Source organism: Podarcis tiliguerta (genome assembly GCF_965153285.1).
Source record: "Podarcis tiliguerta genome assembly, chromosome: 6".
In the NCBI taxonomy this organism is placed as follows: Eukaryota; Metazoa; Chordata; class Lepidosauria; order Squamata; family Lacertidae; genus Podarcis; species Podarcis tiliguerta.
This window is the reverse complement of record NC_139539.1, coordinates 3,992,488-4,015,766: the sequence shown is the minus strand read 5'-3', so window position 1 is coordinate 4,015,766 and position 23,279 is coordinate 3,992,488. Positions and strand designations below refer to the sequence as shown.

The following is a 23,279-nucleotide window of genomic DNA, read 5'->3' as shown; positions in this document are numbered from 1 at the left end:
AATTGTTCTGATTTGCGAACGTTTTTTGGAAGCTGAACATCCGACGCGGCTTCTGTGTCTGAGTGCAGGAAGCTCCTGCAGACAACCGGAAGCTGTGCTTTGGTTTTCGAACGGTTCCAGGAGTCGAAGAAGAGGAAGAAGAAGAGTTTGGATTTGATATCCCGCCTTTCACTCCCTTTAAGGAGTCTCAAAGCGGCTAACATTCTCCTTTCCCTTCCTCCCCCACAACAAACACTTGGTGAGGTGAGTGGGGCTGAGAGACTTTGGAGAAGTGTGACTAGCCCAAGGTCACCCAGCAGCTGCATGTGGAGGAGCGGAGACGCGAACCCGGTTCACCAGATTACGAGTCTACCGCTCTTAACCACTACACCACACTGGCTCTCGAACGGAATGGATTAAGTTTGACAACCAAGGTACCACTGTATGTGTTTCACCACAGGCCGGTCCATCTCTGAGGTACCTGGGGCCCCCTCTCCTATTCCCGTTTTCCAAGAAGCAAAAGGAGTTTTCAGCCTACACTGCAGAATTCTTATCTTAAGAGAGAAAACCCACCTCCTTCCCTATATATGTGCTTTCCCTCATCATCCTCCACCTCAAACACACAGAAGTGAGAGGCCGGAATGGAATAGATGCTCCGCACCCCTTCCCGCTGAAGAATAAGGGACAGTGCATGAGAAGGGATGAAACAGAAACATCTGTATTGGTTGTCAAAGCATACAAAATACAAAATGAGAAAGGCAGCTTTTGTCAGCTGAAACGAAACAACTCGAGAGATGTCAGCCTCGGAAAATGCAAATATTCAGTCAAACTCCGAAGTATAAAGCACAGCTTGACGCTCGTTACTCTTCCAGCCCACACGGTGTAACATGCAAGTTACAAGAATACCTGAATACAAATTACACCAATTGTGAAGCTTTTAGTAGGATGCGATAACAGCAGCTTTTGATTTCCTGGCACCAAAAAGCCACCGCCTTTCGGAAGGAGGAGGGAGCAACCCAGAATATAATGGGAGTGAAGCTGCAGGGGCAGAGAGGGAACAAGCTGTACACAGCAGCCCATCCCTGAAGTGCGTTTCTGGCCCTGGGTTGCAGACGAGAAATCAGCTGCTTTTCAGCAAAAGCAACAGCGCAACTGCTTCTGTTTCCCCAGGTCTTTGCTGAGGAAGATCAGAGCAGCATTGCATGTAGCAGTGCTGAATCTGGCAAGAATCTGGGCATAGCTGTGGTCGTAATAAAAAGAGATCACATCTGTGTAGCTCTTTAGAGGTTTCAAACCATGTCATGTACACTGTGACCCTTACAACAACTTTGTAAGGTGGGCCAGTATAGTATCCAAGCGCCCAACTTATTTAAAGGACTATGTTGTGTTGAACTGTTTCTTTAAATCTAAAGGTTCATCATTGTTTCACCTGATGTGTATACCTTTAAGGGGCCAGAGCAAGGGCCAGAGCAAAATAACGAGATCCAACTTCACAGCTGTGAAGCATAGCAGGTGCTGCTGAGTTGCATTGATTAAGCTGTGTCGGGAATTGGCTGCAGTATATAAGGGGCAGCACCTAGCTCTGCCTTTTTCCCTGGGGATGGGTTGGTGGTTGGGTAGTGTTTGTTTGTAGATGTATTTGGTGTATAAGGAGTTTTTGTTTTTCTTATTAAAACCTTGTGTAAGTTATTTTTGAGTCCCTTTTTTTATGCATGGTCTCCCCAGCAAGCTCTCTGCAGCATTACTACACTGCGAAAAGCCAACATCTTTGGTTATGGGCCCAGCTGCTGAGTGGATGACTGCATATTTTTGGACTCTGAGAAAGGTTTGAAAACTCCTTCATGTTGTTGGACATGCAACACTGTTGATCTAATGGAAGTATGTGAAATGTAACCAATATGTTTTTGTGCCTAATTGATCCATTACGAGTAGTGCTGTATATTGAGGAAACCATTACGATTGTAACTAACACCTTATCTCAGTGGGGAGGGGTGTTATGTCCTGAAGTTCTCACCCTGGGCCAGCAGGGGGATACGGCAGATAGTTTTCACTCAGGTCCGCATATGCAAATAAGGAATTGAAGGTGAAGTTCAGTGATTGGATAGTTACAGAAAGTTGTTACTGTTGCTTTGTAGTTGAACGCTATATAAGCAAGCTGGCTGAACCCTTCAGCCCAGTTCTGTTCTGGCCTGTGAATAAACAAGAGCTGTGTGAAGAATCGCTGTGTCGTCTGATATCTTCACCCAGAACTTAACAAAATGTCTAGAGAAGAGTGGCTTGTCTAACAGCATGTGTGTGTGTGTTGACTGAAGGACTCTTTGAATCCAATACGTTACAGCAACTATCTATGTTTTGACAGAGAATCCAAATACTGCAGTAAGCTTTGCAACATTTTGGTGTTCTCTGTCTTCGATCTTCCTGGCGGTAGGCTTCCAGTGGGAGGAAATCTCAGGCCTACCTTTAATAAGTCACAACCTTTGACCCTCTGATCCCAGTCACATAGGAATGAGAGGCACGAAGGGGAATGTCATTTGCACTGAAAGAATAAAGCTTCTGCAACTGAGACATGGTCAGCCGCAGCTTCTTAGTCACATACAACTCCCCCTGGGGAAAAAACACCCCAATTAATTGTTATTATTTTTAAAAAGGAATCTTATTTCTGAAATGTCAACCTGGCTCCACGGCGTGATTCACAAAGCACCTATTGTTGCTCTGGCTCTGTGCAATAAACAGGCAAATCACTAATGACTCGCAGTCTAGTTAAAAACACAGATAAAAGCCATCAGTGTGCATGGCAACCACATTAGCACATACCGAAATAGACCAGACCACAAGATTCCGTTGCTAAATGGCTTGAAGGATGTCAGCATCCATAGCCTCACAAACAGGCAGGCGTCGTGTCGTCAGAAGGCTGGGACCAGGTTCTGGTGTGCACCAGAGCCTTGCTTCCCCCACTGGAGGGAGGCGATTCCCCTAACCAGGAAAGTGGAAACTACGAGGCTCTTTTGTAGGGGAGGTTGGAAGCTAAGGACCGGTCTGGGTCAGGGAGGTCTCATCAGCATGTTCAGTGCTGTGCTTGCCTTGACCTGGAGCGCTTGGGAACATAATGCTAATAGCCTGTCAGAAGAACGTCATGGTAGGTCCCAGTCAGGACCTGGAGAAAGGTCAACTCGTGCCCGGCCAGCTGGGTGAGTCACATCTTACTTCCCTCTGGACACAGATCCTTCTAGCTCAGAATTATCTACTCTGACTCTCCAATCAGCTCCTCAGCCCTCCTAACCTGAGATCTGTTAACTCAAGACATTGAAGGTGGAACCTGAGACCTTCAATATTCACGGCATGTTCTCTACCGCTAAGATCATGCCCTCTGCCTCTCTAAACTGAGCTAAATAAGCATCCTTCTTGCCATGGGTAGGTATCAAACAGATGCCACCATACAGAGAAATGCATAGAGGTCCCAGTTCAGCTTGCAAAGAAGATAGCTTTGTGTTCCGGAGATTGCAGAAGACCAAAATACCTGTGAAAACGACTGGGGTTGAGAGAGACCCATAATGATATTGAGTGCAGCTGCCCGGGGTCAACCTCCGGGCAGCTGAGTTCCAGTTCTCTAAAATGTCCTGAAATTGAATATGCATTTGGCCTAGTTTCCTTACTCATATGCTTACATAAATCGTATAAGTGCAGAAGACAAGTCACTGAATCATAGCTGTCAGGGGTTCAGGAGCAGAGTCACAGGAGAGGGAGGAAACGGAGAGCGAGGGGGAGGAGTCCGAAGGAAATGTCAGCTACGACAGTAGTCCGAGGTCTCTGAGTCTCTCCAGTGACTCGGAGGATTCACAGAAAGGGGCCCCCATAGTCAGGGCAAGGGGAGTGCCCAGGGGGACACCTCGGGAAGAAGGGGCCAGAGGGGACTCAGAGAGTAGCAGCTGGAAATCCGGACCAGCGTCCCCCCCAGAGGGCAGTAGGGGGGAGGAGTCCAAGGCATCGGGATCAGGGAGCGCGCAGGCAGAGGGAGAACGTGAGGCAGGAGTGGCCACACCCTCGTCAGGGAGCGAGGAAACGGTCATCAGGAAAGTTAAACGCGCGCGCGCGCCAAGTTCAAATGTACAGGAGGGCGGCAAGGTGGGCAGCCCGGGTAGGGAGCCAGGTCCTAAAGCCCGCCGAAGAGAGGGGGAGGAGTCAGAGGGGTCAACGTCTGCGTCAGAAGAGTCCAGGAGGGAAGAGACCCTGGGGGGTAGTAAGACCCAGAGGAAGAGAGAGAGAAGGAAGAGGTGGAGTAAGATTAGAGTCTTAAACTGGTGCACAGGGGGCGGAGACTCAGACAGAGCTTCGCCGGTCTAAAGTCCAGACGTAGAGCTGGGACGCTGAGACTTGGAAATGGAGACTATTCTTCAATAAAGACTTTGATACTGTACTACCGGCTAGCGTGGGTCCTTGGTGAGCTGGGACCCGGAGCCAGCTCTGACAGTAAGCTCTGTCTCAGTTTAAAATTTTGGCACCAAGAACCTCGCCACGTGAGTCGACGCAGCGAGGGCAGAGGAGGGGTGCTTCCAGAGCTCACAAAACTCAGGCAAGATGACGACGGAAGAGCAGATATCAGCCCTGCAAGCAGCTGTGACACAACTCAGCACGGAGGTAATTGCATCCAGAAAAAGAGAGGAGGAAATGAGTAACGCCTGCCGGGATCTCCAAGTAAGGTTGGACGTGCTTTCTAAACAGGGGCCACCTGGATCCAAAGCAGAAGGCATTGGCTTGGGAAAGAGGGGAGGCAGCCTTGTATCTCATTTTGACGGGAGTTTGCAGCAGTACCCCAACTTCAGAGCAGACCTGTTGTTTGCGCTGGATCTGCTTGACAAAGACTTTAGAGATGAAAGAGAGAAAGTGGGGTTTATCCTATCCCATTTGCATGGGGAAGCCAAAACGTGGCTGAGAAATTTATGGAGGGATAATGATCCGGCGCTCCAAGATGCGAAGGCTTTCATTAAAGCAATGGATTCGTGTTTTTTATCAAAGATAGACATCGATATTGCCAGGAGAGACATACATGGACTTAAACAGGGCAAAGCCAGCGTGCGGCAGTACCATACACGCTTTTTCGGACTGGTCCATGCACTGGGATGGGACAAAGCTTCAGCGCCAGTGAGAGACCTCTTTTGGGAGGGCTTGAATACAGAGGTAAAAGCGGAGATTGGAAGGGGGGAGAGGCCAAGGAGCACCCAGGAAGTAGTCCAGAGGGCTCTGGAGATCGGGGTGCATCTGGAGGAACGTCCTTGCAACAGAGAAGAAGGACGTTGGGGAAGGGCACCAACCAGAGCACCTCCCTTCTATCCCAAAGAAGCAGCGCGTGCGCAATCCACACCCTCGCAGGGAGGGGGAGAGGAACCGATGGAGATCGGAGGTGCCAGGGCTCAGTCAGCTACCAGAGCCCTAACGCCGGGAGCAGTCAAAACGAAGACTCCTAGAGGGAACAGGAAGTGCTACATCTGCGACAGTGCTCAACACATGGCGAAAGAGTGTCCCCAGAGGCTCCACAAGCACACTGCAGCCTCGGCAACAGTCAAAGAAGCAACTCAACTGAGAACACAGCAACAGTTAAACGACAGAGTCTGGCTGGAGGAAGAGGCACTGGGGTCCAGTCAGACAAGTCAATGAAGCAATCCCCAGCACTTTTGCAGCCCACAGACCCCCTCCCACCCAAACCAGTGGTGCAGCTTACAGCGTCTCTCCAACTGCCCAACGGAAGCACTCTGGAAGTGCCAATCACCATTGACTCCGGCAGCAACGCCGACTTTATAGGACTGGATTTCATTCAGCAGCACAATATACCACTGCTACCAGCCACGCTGCCCCTGAAAGTTGTCACGGTGGATGGCAGAGACTTGTTAGGGGGGCAGGTGGTGCAACAAACGCAGCCAATGGTGATGCGGATTGGAAATCACCAAGAGGTCATCAGCTTCAACGTCACCAAACTGTCGGGCACGCCGGTGGTCTTGGGCATGAGTTGGCTGCACAGGCACAGTCCAGCATTGGCGTGGTACCAGCGCCAACTGACCTTCGGTTCATCCTATTGCGCGGAACATTGCATTCTTCCTAGCCCGGAAGAAGGAGGGGAAGACACGCAGCTACAATTAAGCACGCTGCAAGCAGTGCCACGCAAGTACGCAGCGTTTTTGGAGGTTTTCTGCGAGAAGGAAGCAGACAAGCTGCCTCCCCACAGGCCCTATGACTGCCAGATTGACCTCCTGCCAGGGGCGACGCTGCCAGCCGGGAAACTGTATTCCATGTCTGAAGACGAGCTGCAGGAGCTCAAGGAGTTCATAGACCTCAACTTAAAGCGCGGTTTCATCCGGGAGTCGAAAGCAGCGGGTGGCAGCCCTGTATTCTTTGTGAAGAAAAAGGACACGCCCCAAAAGAGGCTTGTAGTGGATTTCAGGCTCTTAAATTCAAAGACCAAGCCCACAGCCTTTCCAATGCCCAAAATAGATGACCTGCTTGCAACGGTGAGGAAAGGACGCGTTTTTACAAAGTTGGATCTGCGAGGGGCGTACAACCTGATTCGCATACGGGAGGGGGACGAGTGGAAGACTGCCATGTTCACGCCCCTGGGCACATATGAATACAGAGTTATGCCCTTCGGTTTACAAAATGGCGCCCACTGTTTTCAAGCCTTCATGCATCACGTCCTGGCGGGTCTCCTCTACAAGAAATGCGTCTGCTTCTTGGACGACATCCTGATATTCTCAGAATCTGAGGAGACCCACGAGGGGGACGTCAAGGAGGTTCTGCAGCGACTGCAGGAGCATCGGCTATACGCCAAGCTGGAGAAGTGCCAGTTCGACAGGAAAGAGGTGGATTTCCTGGGCTACAAGCTGTCGGACAAGGGGCTCGCCATGGACAGTGCCAAGGTTCGCGCAGTGTTGGACTGGAAGAGCCCGCGCAATCGGAAGGAGGTCCAACGGTTTGTGGGGTTTGCCAACTTTTACCGCAAGTTCATCAAGGGGTTCGCAATGCACACAGCGGCCATTACCGACACGCTCAGCTCCAAGAAGAAGAAGTTCATCTGGACAGAGCAAGCGGAGAAGTCCTTCCAGAACCTTAAGCGTCTCTTCTCGTCCGAAGGGCAGCTATTGCATGTGAATCCCAGCAAACCGCTGAGAGTTGAGACGGACGCCTCAGACAGAGCCGTGGGCGCCGTACTGTTGCAGGAGGACCCACATGGGGACTGGAGACCGTGTGCCTTCTACTCTAGGAAGCTCAGCAAGTCGGAGCAGAACTACACCATCTGGGACAGGGAGTTGCTGGCCATTCATGCAGCATTCAAGGCGTGGCGGCACTTCCTCATCGGGGCCAAGCACACAGTGCAGGTTCGCACGGATCATAAGAACCTGGAGTACTGGCGCACGGCAAGGTTCCTGAACCAGCGGCACATCAGATGGGCAGAGTTCTTTGCAGATTTCGACTTCAGGATAGAATACATCCCGGGCGACAACAACATAATGGCAGATGCACTGTCCAGAAAGCCGCAATACCTCGAAGAAGCGGCACCAGCAGCAGCCAAGCACATTTTCACCCCGAAAGCGTGGGCGTGCGCTTCCGCAACCGTGGACCTGGAGGCGGTCCGTCGAGCACTGCAGGAGGACTCCTTCGCACTGGCCAAGATGGAGGAGGTGCGCAAGGGCACGGCGAAAGACGACGAGTTCCAAATACGGGACGGATTGCTCATCCGCAGAGGAGCACTCTATGTACCGGGAGACGACCTCCGTGCGAAAGTACTGCAGCAGTTGCACGACGCGCCCACCGCCGGGCACTTCGGCAAGGAGAAGACGGCAGAACTCGTTGCCAGAGATTTCTGGTGGCCCAAGATGAGGGGGGAAGTCGCGGAGTACGTCTCGAGGTGCGACACCTGCCAAAGGGCCAAGTCAGTGCACAAACCTCCGGCAGGACTGCTCGAACCGCTTCAGACCCCAAGCGAACCGTGGGAGAGGGTGGCCCTGGACTTTGTCACGGATTTACCCAGCTCAAGGGGTAAAACGGCAGTGCTAGTGGTGGTGGACATGTTCACCAAAATGGCCCACTTCATTCCGTGCGCGAAGGTGGCCACGGCAGAACAGACCGCCAAACTGTTCATAGACCACGTCTTCAGGGTGCACGGACTGCCACGATCTATCTTGTCCGACAGGGGGCGCCAGTTCATTTCGAGCTTCTGGCAGAAGCTGATGGGTTTCCTGAACGTCAAGATCAACCTAGCGTCGGCGAGACACCCGCAGACCAACGGACAAGCGGAGCGCGTCAACGCCATCATGCAGCAGTACCTGAGATGCTATGCAAATCAACAGCCGACGACATGGGTGGACTACCTGCCGCTCGCTGAGTTCGCTTACAACAACACGAAGCACGTGTCCACAGGGGTGACGCCGTTCTTCGCCAACAACGGGAGGCATCCCAGAACCTTCCCGGGATTAGAGAGACTGGGGGAGGGGGAACCACAGGCAGCGGAAGTCTTGGCGGCAGAATTGCAGGAAGTTCACGAACAGCTTAGGAGGCAGTTAGAGCTTGCAAAGCACGCATACAAACTGCAGGCTGACAAGCACAGAAGGGTTGGGGAAGACATACAGGTGGGAGACTGGGTGTGGTTAGCGGCCCACGCAGTGCCGACCAGATCCTTAGCTAAGAAGAAACTCGGACATAAGCAGCTAGGACCTTACCTAGTTGAGGCACAGATCAATCCGGTGGCCTTCCGGTTGACACTTCCGGAGGGATCCAGAATGCACCCAGTATTCCATAGGTCGGTGCTCACGCCCTACAAAGCACCTCACCGATTTCAGGCGCAGGGCACGGCACCAGACCCGTATAGAGAGACCCCCCCAAGGAGGGAGTCGCCAAGAAGGGAACCCATCAACCAGGTCACAGAGATTTTAGACTCGAGATGGGGGGAAGAGGGAGTAGAATATTTTCTCGCAAGGGAAGGTACCCCGGCCAGCGCCAACAGTTGGGTGCCGGACTATGCCCTGGACGAGCCTCTCCTCAAAGAGGAGTTTCATGCCTTGTTCCCACACAGGCCCATGCCAGCCGAGTATTTCGACGACTGGCTTTTCACACCCACGCTTTCTACCAGCACGTTCCAGGGATTCACCTCGGACGAGGAACCAGCAATAGAAACACGTTCACCGGAGGGCTCGCCCTCGGGGTTTGCCTCAGACCGCTCGTTTTGGTGGGACAATCGAGGAGAGGAGAGGTGGCTGAGGGGCCCTTGGCAGGCAACGGACCCAGAGGGGAACGAGGGTGTGATGGACACGGACGGGATGGGGGAGGACGTTGGGTTCGAGCATGGCGGCACGGAGATGGAAGCAGAGGAGAACGAGGTCGGCGAAGACACGGAGGACGAGCCGGATTTATCTAACTGGATGCACGCCACGGGGGACGAACTGTATCCACCATTCACCCCCACAACGACGGAGCACCCAGCACCCCCACCGGAGGAAGGGGAGGGGGGAAGGGGGGGCTTCGAGGGGGGGATGGATGTCAGGGGTTCAGGAGCAGAGTCACAGGAGAGGGAGGAAACGGAGAGCGAGGGGGAGGAGTCCGAAGGAAATGTCAGCTACGACAGTAGTCCGAGGTCTCTGAGTCTCTCCAGTGACTCGGAGGATTCACAGAAAGGGGCCCCCATAGTCAGGGCAAGGGGAGTGCCCAGGGGGACACCTCGGGAAGAAGGGGCCAGAGGGGACTCAGAGAGTAGCAGCTGGAAATCCGGACCAGCGTCCCCCCCAGAGGGCAGTAGGGGGGAGGAGTCCAAGGCATCGGGATCAGGGAGCGCGCAGGCAGAGGGAGAACGTGAGGCAGGAGTGGCCACACCCTCGTCAGGGAGCGAGGAAACGGTCATCAGGAAAGTTAAACGCGCGCGCGCGCCAAGTTCAAATGTACAGGAGGGCGGCAAGGTGGGCAGCCCGGGTAGGGAGCCAGGTCCTAAAGCCCGCCGAAGAGAGGGGGAGGAGTCAGAGGGGTCAACGTCTGCGTCAGAAGAGTCCAGGAGGGAAGAGACCCCGGGGGGTAGTAAGACCCAGAGGAAGAGAGAGAGAAGGAAGAGGTGGAGTAAGATTAGAGTCTTAAACTGGTGCACAGGGGGCGGAGACTCAGACAGAGCTTCGCCGGTCTAAAGTCCAGACGTAGAGCTGGGACGCTGAGACTTGGAAATGGAGACTATTCTTCAATAAAGACTTTGATACTGTACTACCGGCTAGCGTGGGTCCTTGGTGAGCTGGGACCCGGAGCCAGCTCTGACAATAGCACAATCCATTCTCTTTCCAAGGCAAGAGATATTTGTTACATAAATGTACATTAAAAGTCCCTGCGCTTGTAGAACCACCAGCTTGTTCCTGCTCCCCTGAGAAAGAAGTTCATTCCAGTTTTTAAAGCAAAGTCTCTGTTATGTACTGAAGTTCCCACCCTGGGCCAGCAGGGGGATACTGTAGGTAGTTATGCAAATGAAGGATCGAAAAGTGACGTTCAGTGATTGGATGGTTTTGTATGCAAATGAAGGATCGAAAAGTGACGTTCAGTGATTGGATAGTTTTAGAACATTGCAACAGTTACAATTGTTCTGTAGCTCTATATAAGCAGGCTGACTGAGCTCCTCAGGTTAGTTCTGTTCCAGCTTACAAAATAAAAAGCTGCTTTGGAGAAATCGCTGTGTCGTCTGCTATGTCAACCCACAACTTAACAGTCTCTGCTTGTTCCATCCTCAGGGATTTGTCCCTGGGCAAGAGATGGTTGTAAAAACGTTGAGCTCCGTGGAGTTAATTTCTTTGGCATCTTGCGGAAGCGTTTGAGATGTCTTCACTGCTGCTCCCGGATGAAAAAAAGGAAGACGCCAGAGACCTGTCCTTTGTAGTGTTGCAACCGGAGGCAAGAAGCATCAGCAACTGTCCTGCAAGTAGTCATGAATTCCCTCCAGAGACTAACTTGCCTCTGATTCTGGGCGTTCTGTTTGACCCTGATGCCTGCTTAGAAAAACAGCAAAGATGAATGTGAAATTGGAGGAGAGGCTCAGCGTCTAAAGGTTGGTGCAGAGCGGGAAATTATGCAAGAGGCACACAGAGCTCTCCGAAAGGGGGCAAACAAACTCATAGAGCAGCCTTTGCAGACCTGGTGCCCCCGGAAGTTGTTGGACTACAATTCCCATCAGCCCCAGGAAATGTGCAGGCACCATTGGGAACGCACTGCAAATTGTGCATAAACAGCCGTCTCTCCAGCTGCCACTCACCCCACATCACCTCTGGGGGTAGCAGCTTTGGGATCCAGGATAGGCCTCATCAGGGCTATGGCCAGGAGACTCCCAGCCCTGGGTTAAGACTTTTGGGGGTGGGTGGATAGGTGATTTTGGCTGGATAAGGTCAATGGAAGGAGATTGGCATCTCTTCCCACTCTGTGCATTTTATTTTGCCTCCTTCAGCCCCAATGAAAGCATATCCAGTATACCCGAAGGAGTGTCTCCACCCCCATTGTTCTGCCCGGACACTGAGGTCCAGCTCCGAGGGCCTTCTGGTGGTTCCCTCACTGCAAGAAGCCAAGTTACAGGGAACCAGGCAGAGGGCCTTCTCGGTAGTGGCACCTGCCCTGTGGAACACCCTCCATAGCTGTCAACTTTTCCCTCTTTTAAAGGGAAATTCCCTTATTCCAAATAGGATTCCTCGCAATAAAAGGGAAAAGTTGACAGCTATGACTCCCACCCACCAGATGTCAAAGAGAACAACAACTACCAGACTTTTAGAAGACATCTGAAGGCAGCCGTGTTTAGGGAAGCTTTTAATGTTTGACGGACTACGGTATTTTAATATTTTGTTGGAAGCCGCCCAGTACTATCTTTTCTTAGATGTGGGTTCGGTTCCAAAGGTTCTGCATATACACTGAAATTGCATATATCCAAACCTTTGAAGTTACTGCCCCCATGGCTAGCGGGTAACTTGTGGGGAGAAAAAATTCCATACTCCCAGTGCCTGTGGCATCTTCTTCTTATTATTATTATTGTGTTTTATAAACAAGAATAATGTTATACAAATAAGTATACCAAGTTTTCTCATGTCATCTGTATATCACAACAATAGCATAATAAATGTGGAAAAAATATCTGCATGTTTCATTACTAGTGGTTAGTGTATAAGTTCTTGTTTTATAAATTGGTTTAAACAATTAGGAAGAAGAAGAAGAAGAAGAAGAAGAAGAAGAGGGGGAGGAGAAGAAGAGGGGGAGGAGGGAATGGCGAGCGGGGTGGAGTGGTTATGCTTCTATTATTCTATTTAGTGTCAGCGTTACTTGTACGGATTCTCTAATAATAATGATAATAATAATAATTTATTATTTATACCCCGCCCATCTGGCTGGGTTTCCCCAGCCACTCTGGGCATCTTCCAACAAAACACTAAAACACAATAACCTATTAAACATTAAAAGCTTCCCTAAACAGGGCTGCCTTCAGATGTCTTCTAAAAGTCTGGTAGTTGTTGTTCTCTTTGACATCTGGTGGGAGGGTGTTCCACAGGGCGGGTGCCACCACCGAGAAGGCCCTCTGTCTGGTTCCCTATTCACTTGTTGTATTTCCATGGTGGTGAGAGAGGTTGTGGGGGGCCTAGGGTGTGGTTGGTTGTCTTTGTTTGGCTGCAGTGAGAATTGTTTTTGTGTGTGAGCGGTGGGTGTGAGTGTGTATTTTTGAATCAGGTTAGCCAGATTGATTTGTATGCTGTCTGCGGGTTTTTGCCATTGTCTTGTTGGGCTGTATATGTGATAAAGGGGAGCCATACCGGGATGAAGGCATCTTCTATTTGTCAGTTTCAGTTTGTGTGTTAGTTTTTCTAGTAGGGCTGTTTCCCATACTATCTAGTACCATTGGTCCATGCTTATTCCTGACAGGTCTCTCCAGTGACTGGCTATGATGCTTCTGGCTGCTGAAAGTAGGTAGGTTATGAGCTCTTTGTGGTGTAAGTGGGCATTATTATCTTGGAAGATGTTTGCAGGTAAGGTAAAGGTAAAGGTACCCCTGCCCGTACGGGCCAGTCTTGACAGACTCTAGGGTTGTGCGCCCATCTCACTCAAAGAGGCCGAGGGCCAGCGCTGTCCGAAGACACTTCCGGGTCACGTGGCCAGCGTGACATCGCTGCTCTGGCGAGCCAGAGCCGCACACGGAAACGCCGTTTACCTTCCCGCTGGTAAGCGGTCCCTATTTATCTACTTGCACCCAGGGGTGCTTTCGAACTGCTAGGTTGGCAGGTGCTGGGACCGAACAGCGGGAGCGCACCCCGCTGCGGGGATTTGAACCGCCGACCTTTCGATCGGCAAGCCCTAGGCACTGAGGCTTTAACCCACAGCGCCACCCGTGTCCCCACATGTTTGCAGGTATATGTGGTTTAAATGCCCAACCCAAGCCTTTAGGATAGGGAAGCCTGTGCCTTTATTTTGGGGCGACCCTCCACCACTTTAAGGTTCTCCAACTCTTCTGCTCCACATGGGGGAACCCCATCCTTACCCAGTCGCCTCCATTTCCACTCTGATCTGCTTCCTCCGGTTCTCGTCAATGGGGTAGGAGCAGAAGACAGCCATGGAGGAGAGCAGCAGGGCAATGGGAACAGGCGCCATGAGAATCTGCAGCGTCACGATAACCTGGGGGTTATGTCTGCAGTCCGTGGCTCTGTAACCTGCAAAACTGAAAATGATGGCTTTTTAAAAAAAATCAGATTATTTATTTATTTATATGCCACTTTTTCCTCCAAGGAGCGTGGTTCCCCTCCTCCTCAATTATCCTCACAACAACAACACTGTGAGGAAGGTTAAACTGGTGACTGGCCCAAGGTCACCCAGTGAGAGCTCCATGGCTGAGTGGGGGATTTGAACCCTGGTCCCCCACGTCCTAGGGACGCGGGTGGCGCTGTGGGTTAAAGCCTCAGCACCTAGGGCTTGCCGATCGAAAGGTCGGCGGTTCGAATCCCCGCGGCGGGGTGCGTTCCCGTTGTTCAGTCCCAGCGCCTGCCAACCTAGCAGTTCGAAAGCACCCCTGGGTGCAAGTAGATAAATAGGGACCGCTTACTAATGGGAAGGTAAACAGCGTTTCCGTGAGCTGTGCTGGCTCGCCAGATGTGGCTTTGTCACGCTGGCCACGTGACCCGGAAGTGTCTTCAGACAGCGCTGGCCCCCGGCCTCTAGAGTGAGATGAACGCACAACCCTAGAGTCTGTCAAGACTGGCCCGTACGGGCAGGGGTACCTTTACCTTTACCTTACCCCCACGTCCTAGTCCAGCACTCTAACCACTGCACCATGAGGGCTCTTAAGCCAGCCCTGCCTCTAGGTCATGGGTAGGCAAACTAAGGCCTGGGGGTCGGATCTGGCCCAATCCAGCCACGGATGGTTGGGGAATCAGCGTGTTTTTACATGAGTAGAATGTGTGCTTTTATTTAAAATGCATCTCTGGGTTATTTGTGGGGCATGGCTGGTGTTTTTTTTATGAACAGAATGTGTGCATTTATTTAAAATGCATCTCTGGGCTATTTGTAAAAGGTAAAGGGACCCCTGACAATTAAGTCGAGTTGCGAACGACTCTGGGGTTGCGGCACTCATCTCGCTTTACTGGCCGAGGAAGCCGGCGTACAGCTTCCGGGTCATGTGGCCAGCATGACTAAGCCACTTCTGGCGAAACCAGAGCAGCGCACGGAAATGCCGTTTACCTTCCCACCGGCGTGGTACCTATTTATCTACTTGCACGACTTGCTTTCAAACTGCTAGGTTGGCAGGAGCTGGGACTGAGCAACAGGAGCTCACCCCGTCGGGAGATTCAAACCGTGACCGTTTAACTCACAGAGGCATAGGAATTCGTTCATTCCCCCCTTCCCCCAAAAAATATAGTCCGGCCCCCCACAAGGTCTGAGGGACAGTGGACCGGCCCCCTGCTGAAAAAGTTTGCTGACCCCTGCTCTAGGGCACAGCCTGACCCCCTCCCTTGGCAATCTTTGCGGAGCTCTGGCCCAATGGTTGCCAGTGGCTTGATACAAATTAATTTCATAATGAATGATTTTAGAGTGTTGTTTGTGCTGTACTTTTGTACTGTTTTATTGTTGTTAGCCGCCCTGAGCCCGGCTTCGGCTGGGGTGGGCGGGATATAAATAAATTTTATTATTATTATTATTATTATTATTATTATTATTATTATTATTATTATTTTCCCTTCCCAGGAAGCGAAAGGGATTTTGGGACAGCGTTTGTGGCTTAGGAACAACAAGGCTGGAACAAGGAGGCTTACTGCAAACTCATGGTGGAAATCCCAAGGGAGAGGCCGGCAGCGAGCTTGTTGAAGAAAACGTAGAATGAGTAGAAGAAAGCTTCCAGGTTGAGGCAGGTGGGGTTCTGTAGCTTGAAATCGTCCACTGCGTCTGGAAGCATGGACCTGGGGAACAGGAGGAGATCAAGTCAAGTGGTTTGCACCTGTAAGACAGTCACCACAGCATCCAGCAACAATTCACCTGTGAATGAGCATATCTAAGGTTGCTTCAAGACAACTTGCCTGTTAAGCATAAATCTCAATGTCTGCAGGGAGGTTGCCTGTTGAGCATTCGTTCTGATTCCTTCGCAAGGAATCTGTGTCAAGCAAGTGCGGTTCCCTCCATCCTTTTCCTTATCTCAGAAAGCCCACCAGCAAAATAGCAACTGTCGGTGCAAAAGGGATAAAGCCCAGGAACTCAAACTTCCCAGGCACTCGGGGACTTTGCTAAACTACATTTGCCACGGACCTCGCAAGAGCTGCTGGATCAAATCTATGCTTCCAGGTGCTATAAGAACGCTGCAGAGATAGCGCAGGATAGTGCGCACCCCGGAAATGATCTCTTTCAGCTTCTGCCTTCTGGAAGAAGATACAGGGTTATAAAGACTAGGACTAGCTGCCTGAGAAGCAGTTTCTATCCAAATGCGATTTTGGTTTTAACGCAGTCTCTGTGGGAGTAGATAGTATTTAATTATGGGGTATTTTTAGGGAGTTAACCAGGCTGGGATATCAGGCTTGTTGGTTTTTCAATGTCCGTTGTAGATTTTTTCAATTTCGTTGTTTTGCATGGGATAATGACAATAAAGATTATCGTATCGTATTATCATATCGAAAGACAGATGAGATTGAGGGGCAAGGCCGGCTCATCCATTAGCCTCAGTGAGGCAGTCGCCTCAGGCAGAAGGCCAGGGGAAACTGGGAGGGAAGGCAAATCTGGTTCACGAGGAGTGTGCCGCTTGCCACCTTCTGTGCCAGCTGCCTGCTGCCACCTCCAGCCTCCCATTTTCTCTCCTACTGCCTTCAGAATATTGGGAATTCCCTGGGCCACCTGCAGCCACCTCATTTTGTTTTGCCTCAAGCGGCAAAATCTCTTGGGCTGGCCGTGTCAAGGGGCAAGCAGGAATTACAACAGAAAACTCCAAACGGAAAAACATGCTGAAGCCAACGCAGCGGCAGACTCCGTTATAGATCTCTCTCATGCTTGTTTTTCTCACACCCATGCGCTGCATTTTATGAACCAAGTGCCTCTGAGAGTTCCCGGAGTGCCGAAATGCTGGAAAGCATAGCACGGGATTTCAGGAAGCTTCCGTCCGGATGTGGTACACCCTCCCCAGACGAGCCCGCTATTGTTCGGGACTTCCCTTCTGCTCACCATGGCAACAAGTAGAGGACGGCGAGGCTGCTTCCTGCCAGGGCGACCATGAAGACGTAGACCAGGAAGTTGTGGGTCACGACCGTGATAACAATGAGAGACGGGATGATCAGCTGCAGCAGACAAGGTGAGCAGGAGGAGGACAGGAAAGAAAGAGGAAAAAGAGCCACCTCAGCAACAACTGACAGTAAGAGCTGTCCGACAGTGGAATTTGCTGCCAAGGAGTGTGGTGGAGTCTCCTTCTTTGGAGGTCTTTAAGCAGAGGCTTGACAACCATATGTCAGGAGTGCTCTGATGGTGTTTCCTGCTTGGCAGGGGGTTGGACTCAATGGCCCTTGTGGTCTCTTCCAACTCTATGATTCTATGATTCTAACTACTAGCCAGGATAGCTACCTAATCTACCTACGCTGTCAGAGATGGGATACACCTGGATGCCAGTTGTGGGAAATCACTAGGGAGAGCTGCTCTCACACTCAGGCTTGCGGGATTCCTGTGATGGCCTGGGAATCTGATTCAGAATCTGAACCTGAGGAGTCCCAGCCTGCACAGGAGTCCCTGCCTCCAGGGCTGGCTGAGCCGGGGCAGGGCCTTGAATCTGAAGGGCCTGCACCTGTGCTGGATCCTCAGGAGCAGACACCAGATGTATCCACTCTGGCTCCGGAGGAGATTGAGAACCCATTGCCTGCAGGTGCTGCTCTCCCAGCCCTGTCAGGAGAAGGTGAGGCTGCCTCTGGGTCCAATAACCCTCCAGCCTCTCCTGAGCTGCAGAGGCTCAGGGCAGAGAGGCGGAGGGAACTGGGTTCTCTCAGGAGGAGTGCTCACCTTAAGGCCAGGAGAGGCGGGTCACCTGTGGGCCGGGACCGCCCCTGGCCTCAGAGGAGATAAAGGCCAGTCAGCCCGGTCCCAGGTTGTGGGAGCAACGACGTTGGAAACCTGTTTCTGCCAGCACCCAGACCTGTTTTTCCAGAGTTCCCGACCACGCCCGGCTTCTTGCTTTGGACCCCGCTTTGCCCTTGGTGGACAGTCTCCAGACCCTCGGCCCAGGACCGGACTCTGACCACACCTCACGGTAACCCCCCCCCCCGGGACCAGCACAATTCCTATGGGGGTCTTGTCACAGAAGCATGCCTGTCCGTAATCACACAGTCCAAAGATGGGGTGAACTCTTTACTAGCAAAAATTCAACCTCCAAAGACTTGGTGGGATGTCAGACCTAATGAACACAGCAGCTTGTTCCTGCTGGTCTTCCTCCATCAGTTGCCAAGACGGAAGGCCCTCACTTCCATCTAAGTCCCCTCCTCTCCAGGGCTTTCCCCAAGCAATCGGAGACCGTGCCTGCATGCAGACAACCTCTCCTCCGCCCTTTTCATGCCTCTTCTGGTTCTGGGAGACAAGCGGGGAGAAGAGTTTGTCGCAGCAGGAGGGAGAGACACCCTTGACTCTTCATCAGCCAGACTCATTCCTGCCTCTTGACCTCCCTCCTCTCCTGCTTCGGCTTCTATTCTTCTCTCTGCCACTGACTCCCCCAGCTCACTGAGCCCTGTTACTTCTTCAGCTTCTGACACATCCTCTTCCCAGTCTACTCCTCTGACCACTCATGGTCATCCCACTGCCAGTCCCTGGGCTCTGAGCCTTCTTCCCTTGGTGGTTCTCCACCTGGTTCCTCCCTCCAATCCTCTGCGTCCAACCAGCCCATGACAGGCATCTGGTTTGCCACTGTGAGAAGATGCTGTGCTAGACGTGCCTGATCCTGCATTGCACTTCTTATAGAGTTGGAAGGAATCCCACGGGTCATCTAGTCTAACCCTCTGCAATGCAGGAATCTCAAAACACAGTCTCCCATCCAATTTGAAACCATATCTGACTCTGCTTAGCTTTGCAAATGTGCTAGCAGCTTTATTGCTGCACCATAAGGCCAGCTTTCCTCAACCTGTGGCCTTCCAGGCGTTTTGGACTACATCTCCCAGCATGCACTGGCTGGGGCAGATGGGAGATGTAGTCCAAAACATCTGGATGGCCACAGGTTGAGGAAGGCTGTCTTAGACAGCGTTTTTGCGGCCCTCCAGCGCTCTTCCCCTTCCCTGCTGCAATAAGTTCAGCTCCCAAAGCCTTGCAACCTCCGGTATCCTTTTCCCATTCCAGCCAGGAGGTCAGACAGATTTCTACCCTCTCAACGGCTTGGCCAGAAACCTTCCGTTCTGTCGCAGGAATGGAACAGGCAATTTGGCCGGCTGCTCCTCCATCTGGCCACAGGGAGTGGCAGTCTCAAAATCCCGGCACACAGACTCCTCTGGCCACTCCTCCCTGTTCTGCAAATCCTGCTCCTGCGCCAATGTGTCTTTGCAAGGCTTCATATTTAGGCCAGCCAGGGGGCAATGGAAAGACTTCTTCACAGCCACTGTTCGCTGTGGGCCTGTTGCAAAACTACCTGCCCAGTGCCAGATTTAGAATGAAACAGGTGGTTCACTTGCATAGGGTACTGAGCAATAGGGCTCAAAATAATAATAATAATAATAATAATAATAATAATAATAATAATAATAATAATAATTTATTTATACCCAACCCATCTGGCTGAGTTTCCCCAGCCACTCTGGGCGGCTCCCAATCGAGTGTTAAAAACAATACAGCATTAAATAATAAAAACTTCCTGAAACAGGGCTGCCTTCAGATGTCTTTTAAATATAAGATAGATGCTTATTTCCTTCACATCTGATGGGAGGGCGTTCCACAGGGCGGGTGCCACTACCGAGAAGGCCCTCTGTCTAGTTCCCTGTAACCTCACTGGTTCCCTGTAACCTCACTTCTCACAATGAGTGAACCACCAGAAGGCCCTCAGCGCTGGATCTCAGCGTCTGGGCAGAACGATGGGGGTGGAGATGCTCCTTCAGGTATACTATTACTACTACTACTACTACTACTAATAATAATAATAATAATAATAATAATGCACTCTACGTGGGGTGCATCACTTTAAAGGTGACCCAGAAACTACAACTAATCTAGAACGAGGCAGCTAGACTGGTGACTGGGAGCGGCCGCCGAGACCGCATAACACCGGTCCTGAGAGATCTGCATTGGTTCCCAGTACGTTTCCGAGCACAATTCTAAGTATTGGTGCTGACCTTGAAAGCCCTAAACAGCCTCGGTCCAGTATTCCTGAAGGAGCGTCTCCATCCCCATCGTTCTGTCCGGACACTGAGGTCCAGCGCCGAGGGGCTTCTGGCAGTTCCCTCACTGCGAGAAGTGAGGTTACAGGGAACCAGGCAGAGGGCCTTCTCGGTAGTGGCGCCCGCCCTGTGGAACACCCTCCCATCAGATGTCAGGGAAATGAACAACTACCTGACTTTTAGAAAACTGCCTGACTTTTAGAAAACATCTGAAGGCAGCCCTGTTTAGGGAGGCTTTTAATGACTGATGCTTTAATGTGTTTTTTTAATATTTTGTTGAAAGCCGCCCAGAGTGGCTGGGGAAACCCAGCCAGATAGGCGAGGTATGTATAAATAAATAAATAAATAAATAAATTATTATTATTATTATTATTATTATTATTATTATTATTATTATTATTATTTTATTATTAGTCTCAGCCATTCCACAGCCTGATCTACAGCTTTACTTGTAGGTCTCATTTGTTACCCCTCTGGAATTTGGCCTATATATTTTTCCAACCTGTCCCTATAGCCAGTTGGCTCTTAACATTATATTAGGCGATATACAGTGTTTAAGGCTTACCTCTGCAGTCCACAGTGCAGCCTTGGACCAATATCTCTCTTTTGGAAATGCGTAATCTCCCTGACTCACTCTCTCTCTCTCTCTCTCTCAAAGCACATCATAGATGTGTCAGGTGCTTTTCGCTGACATAGTACTTTTAAGTACTTAGCACTTTTAATCTGCAGGGTAGAAAAATTTCAGAGATGCTCCAGTCCTGCTTTCTCCTGGCACAATGCCTGGTGGAGAAAAGGGCCTCATCCAAGCCCCACATCACAGGTTTGTTACAGTACGGGGGGGGGGGGGGGATTCAGCTATTTAGTCACTTATAGAAAAGCGGGGGAGGGGGGGGAGTCTCTAAGCAACTTTTTAAAAGAGAGCATAAAGTATATCATAAAAACAGATAATAAGCTGCAGGAAAACTATTATGAAACTTATGAAACAGACCCAGCAACAACGGTAAAACTTCAGCTGCAGGAAACATCTTATCAACAAACAACAGAACAGTTGACTTAATCCAGGGGTAGGCAACCTAAGGCCCAGGGGCCGGATCCAGCCCAATCGCCTTCTCAGTCTGGCCCACAGACGGTCAGGGAAGCAGCGTGCTTTACATGAGTAGAATGTGCCCTTTTATTTAAAATGCATCTCTGGGTTATTTGTGGGGCATAAAAATTGGTTCATTTCCCTCCCCCCCCTAAAAAAAATGGTCTGAGGGACAGTGGACCGGCCCCCTGCTGAAAAAGTTTGCTGACCCCTGACGTAATCTGTCCAGTGCCTTCTCGGTGGTGGCACCCACCCTATGGAACGCCCTCCCACCAGATGTCAAAGAGAAGAACAACTAACAGACTTTTAGAAGACATCTGAAGGCAGCCCTGTTTAGGGAAGCTTTTAATGTTTAACAGACTACTGTATTTTGATACTTTGTTGGAAGCTGCTCAGAGTTGCTGGGGAAACCCAGCCAGATGGGTGGGGTATAAATAATAAATTATTATTATTATTATTATTATTATTATTATTATTATTAAAGATGTCAATGACAGAGCCAGGCAGGCTTCCCTGGGGAGAGCATGCTACGAGCAGGAAGCCGTGGCTGAAACGGCCCCTTTTCCTTGTCGCCACCCTCTGCAATTGCAGCTGAAAAAGGCAAAACATAGACAAGTCATCAAGAACAGGTCTTGTGAAGGACACTGACCGAGAGGCCTATGAAGACAGCCAACTTCTTCCCAAACCTTACCAGGAACCACTGCCAGACAGGGATGGAGAGGCAGGCGACCACCTGGAGGCAAAGAGGGGAGAGAAAACTCATCACCCGGCATGACCCAGAACTCTTTGGCACGACAAAAAAGGAATGGCAAGACAAACTGTTAGAGTATATTGAACTGGCTAGATTAACAGAGGCAGCTAGAGATCACACTAGACAAGAGTTTCAAAAAGCAGGGGGGAAATGCAGAGAATACTTCACAAATCAATGCCCTAAAATACATACCTGGACTTGTCTTGATTAATGTCTGCAGGAGACTTTGTGGATATTTAAGTTATAATTAGAAAAATCTTAATTATTATTCATAAAGGAAACAGCTTATAAGAAGTAAATAATGAGGGCAGATACAGGATAAAGGAAGTCTTTTATTTGGTTGTTTGTATTGTTGTATGTTATGCTTATTGTATGTTATGTTCAACTAAGCTGTTGGATTAAGCTAAAATTGCGAAACTGACCGGAAAGCTCAGGAACCAAGAAAACAAAAACTTCAAGAAAGAAGCGAGGGGGGGGGGGGAATTATAATTTATTTAAGAGACCACTGTAAGCAGACGAAAACATTAGCAGGATTTTAATCTCACTTGTAACGCAACAAACGCTGTGGATAATATGGATAGATATAAAATATAGATTTGATATAATATGCAGTTGAAAACATTGACATTAGGACGGAGGGGATGGGGGGAGGTCTCGAGATTCAGAGAAATCTCTCTATAGTGGTACCTCTGTTGTGGAATGTAACCCGATCTGGAAGACCATTCGACTTCCGAAACATTCGACAACCGTGGCGCAAAGGGCAGTATGCAAAGTCAATGCAGAAAATGTGGGAAAAACAGAGCAGAAGAAGAAGAAGAAGAAGAAGAAGAAGAAGAAGAAGAAGAAGAAGAAGAAGAGGAGGAGGAGGAGGAGGAGGAGGAGGAGGAGGAGTTTGGATTTGATATCCTGCCGTTCACTCCCTTTAAGGAGTCTCAAAGCGGCTCACATTCTCCTTTCCCTTCCTCCCCCACAACAAACACTCTGTGAGGCGAGTGGGGCTGAGAGACTTCAGAGAAGTGTGACTGGCCCAAGGTCACCCAGCAGCTGCATGTGGAGGGGCGGAGACACGAACCCGGTTCCCCAGATTACGAGACTACCGCTCTTAACCACTACACCACACTGGCTCTCCAGAAGCCATTAAGGTACCACTGTATATGGAAATGTATTTGGTTTTGTTATAAATTTGTATTTGAAAAATCAAATAAAAACAATTAAAAAAGGTCAGGCAATACGTACCAACATGATGAGCACCAGATGCTGGAAGCTCCCAGGCAGTCCAGCTGCATGAGTGCAGAAGAAGGCAAAGATTCCCTGGGCAAGCTGTGGATGGAAACAGAATAGCCTCAGCGAGCATTCAGGCGCTGAACGGGCGAGTGTGGCATGCCACTCCCTGCTAAACCATTGCTTCCATTTTTATCCTCAGTGACCGTCAAGGAGGCTGTTTTCAGAATGAAAATCAGTGGTGGGGAAACACCACCTTGCCAGGTTCTTTCGGCCAAGCCACGCTCACCTGCCCTTACCTGGGGCAGGTAAAGATACACCTGGGTTGAAAGGGCGTTTTGCACATGCTGCCAATCAGTGAACAGGGTCAGATGGAGCAAGGAGCATCCCTTGCTATGGACCC

The 23,279-nt window shown here is 50.5% G+C and overlaps 1 protein-coding gene across 8 annotated transcripts in view; it reads right to left on the bottom strand.

Moving 5' to 3' along the window:
- Positions 1-671: 671 nt before the first annotated feature.
- The window catches only part of LOC310680564 (sodium-dependent lysophosphatidylcholine symporter 1-like), a 42,788-nt gene continuing 20,180 nt past the window's right edge, over positions 672-23,279 (bottom strand). For 2 of the 8 annotated variants that reach the window (XM_083447387.1, XM_083447393.1), the window contains exons 9-17: positions 22,892-22,975; positions 21,554-21,637; positions 16,651-16,763; positions 15,261-15,404; positions 13,496-13,672; positions 10,698-10,979; positions 10,267-10,399; positions 1,833-3,685; positions 672-1,371 (exon numbers count right to left, since the gene is read on the bottom strand). In XM_083447387.1, coding sequence (XP_083303513.1) covers positions 10,934-10,979; positions 13,496-13,672; positions 15,261-15,404; positions 16,651-16,763; positions 21,554-21,637; positions 22,892-22,975 — 648 coding nt within the window. In that variant the 3' untranslated portion in view covers positions 672-1,371; positions 1,833-3,685; positions 10,267-10,399; positions 10,698-10,933. Of the gene's footprint in view, positions 1,372-1,814; positions 3,686-10,266; positions 10,400-10,697; positions 10,980-13,495; positions 13,673-15,260; positions 15,405-16,650; positions 16,832-17,027; positions 17,141-17,745; positions 18,149-20,241; positions 21,638-22,891; positions 22,976-23,279 lie in introns of all 8 variants that reach the window. The other 6 variants (XM_083447392.1, XM_083447386.1, XM_083447388.1 and 3 more) reach the window with 6 other exon arrangements.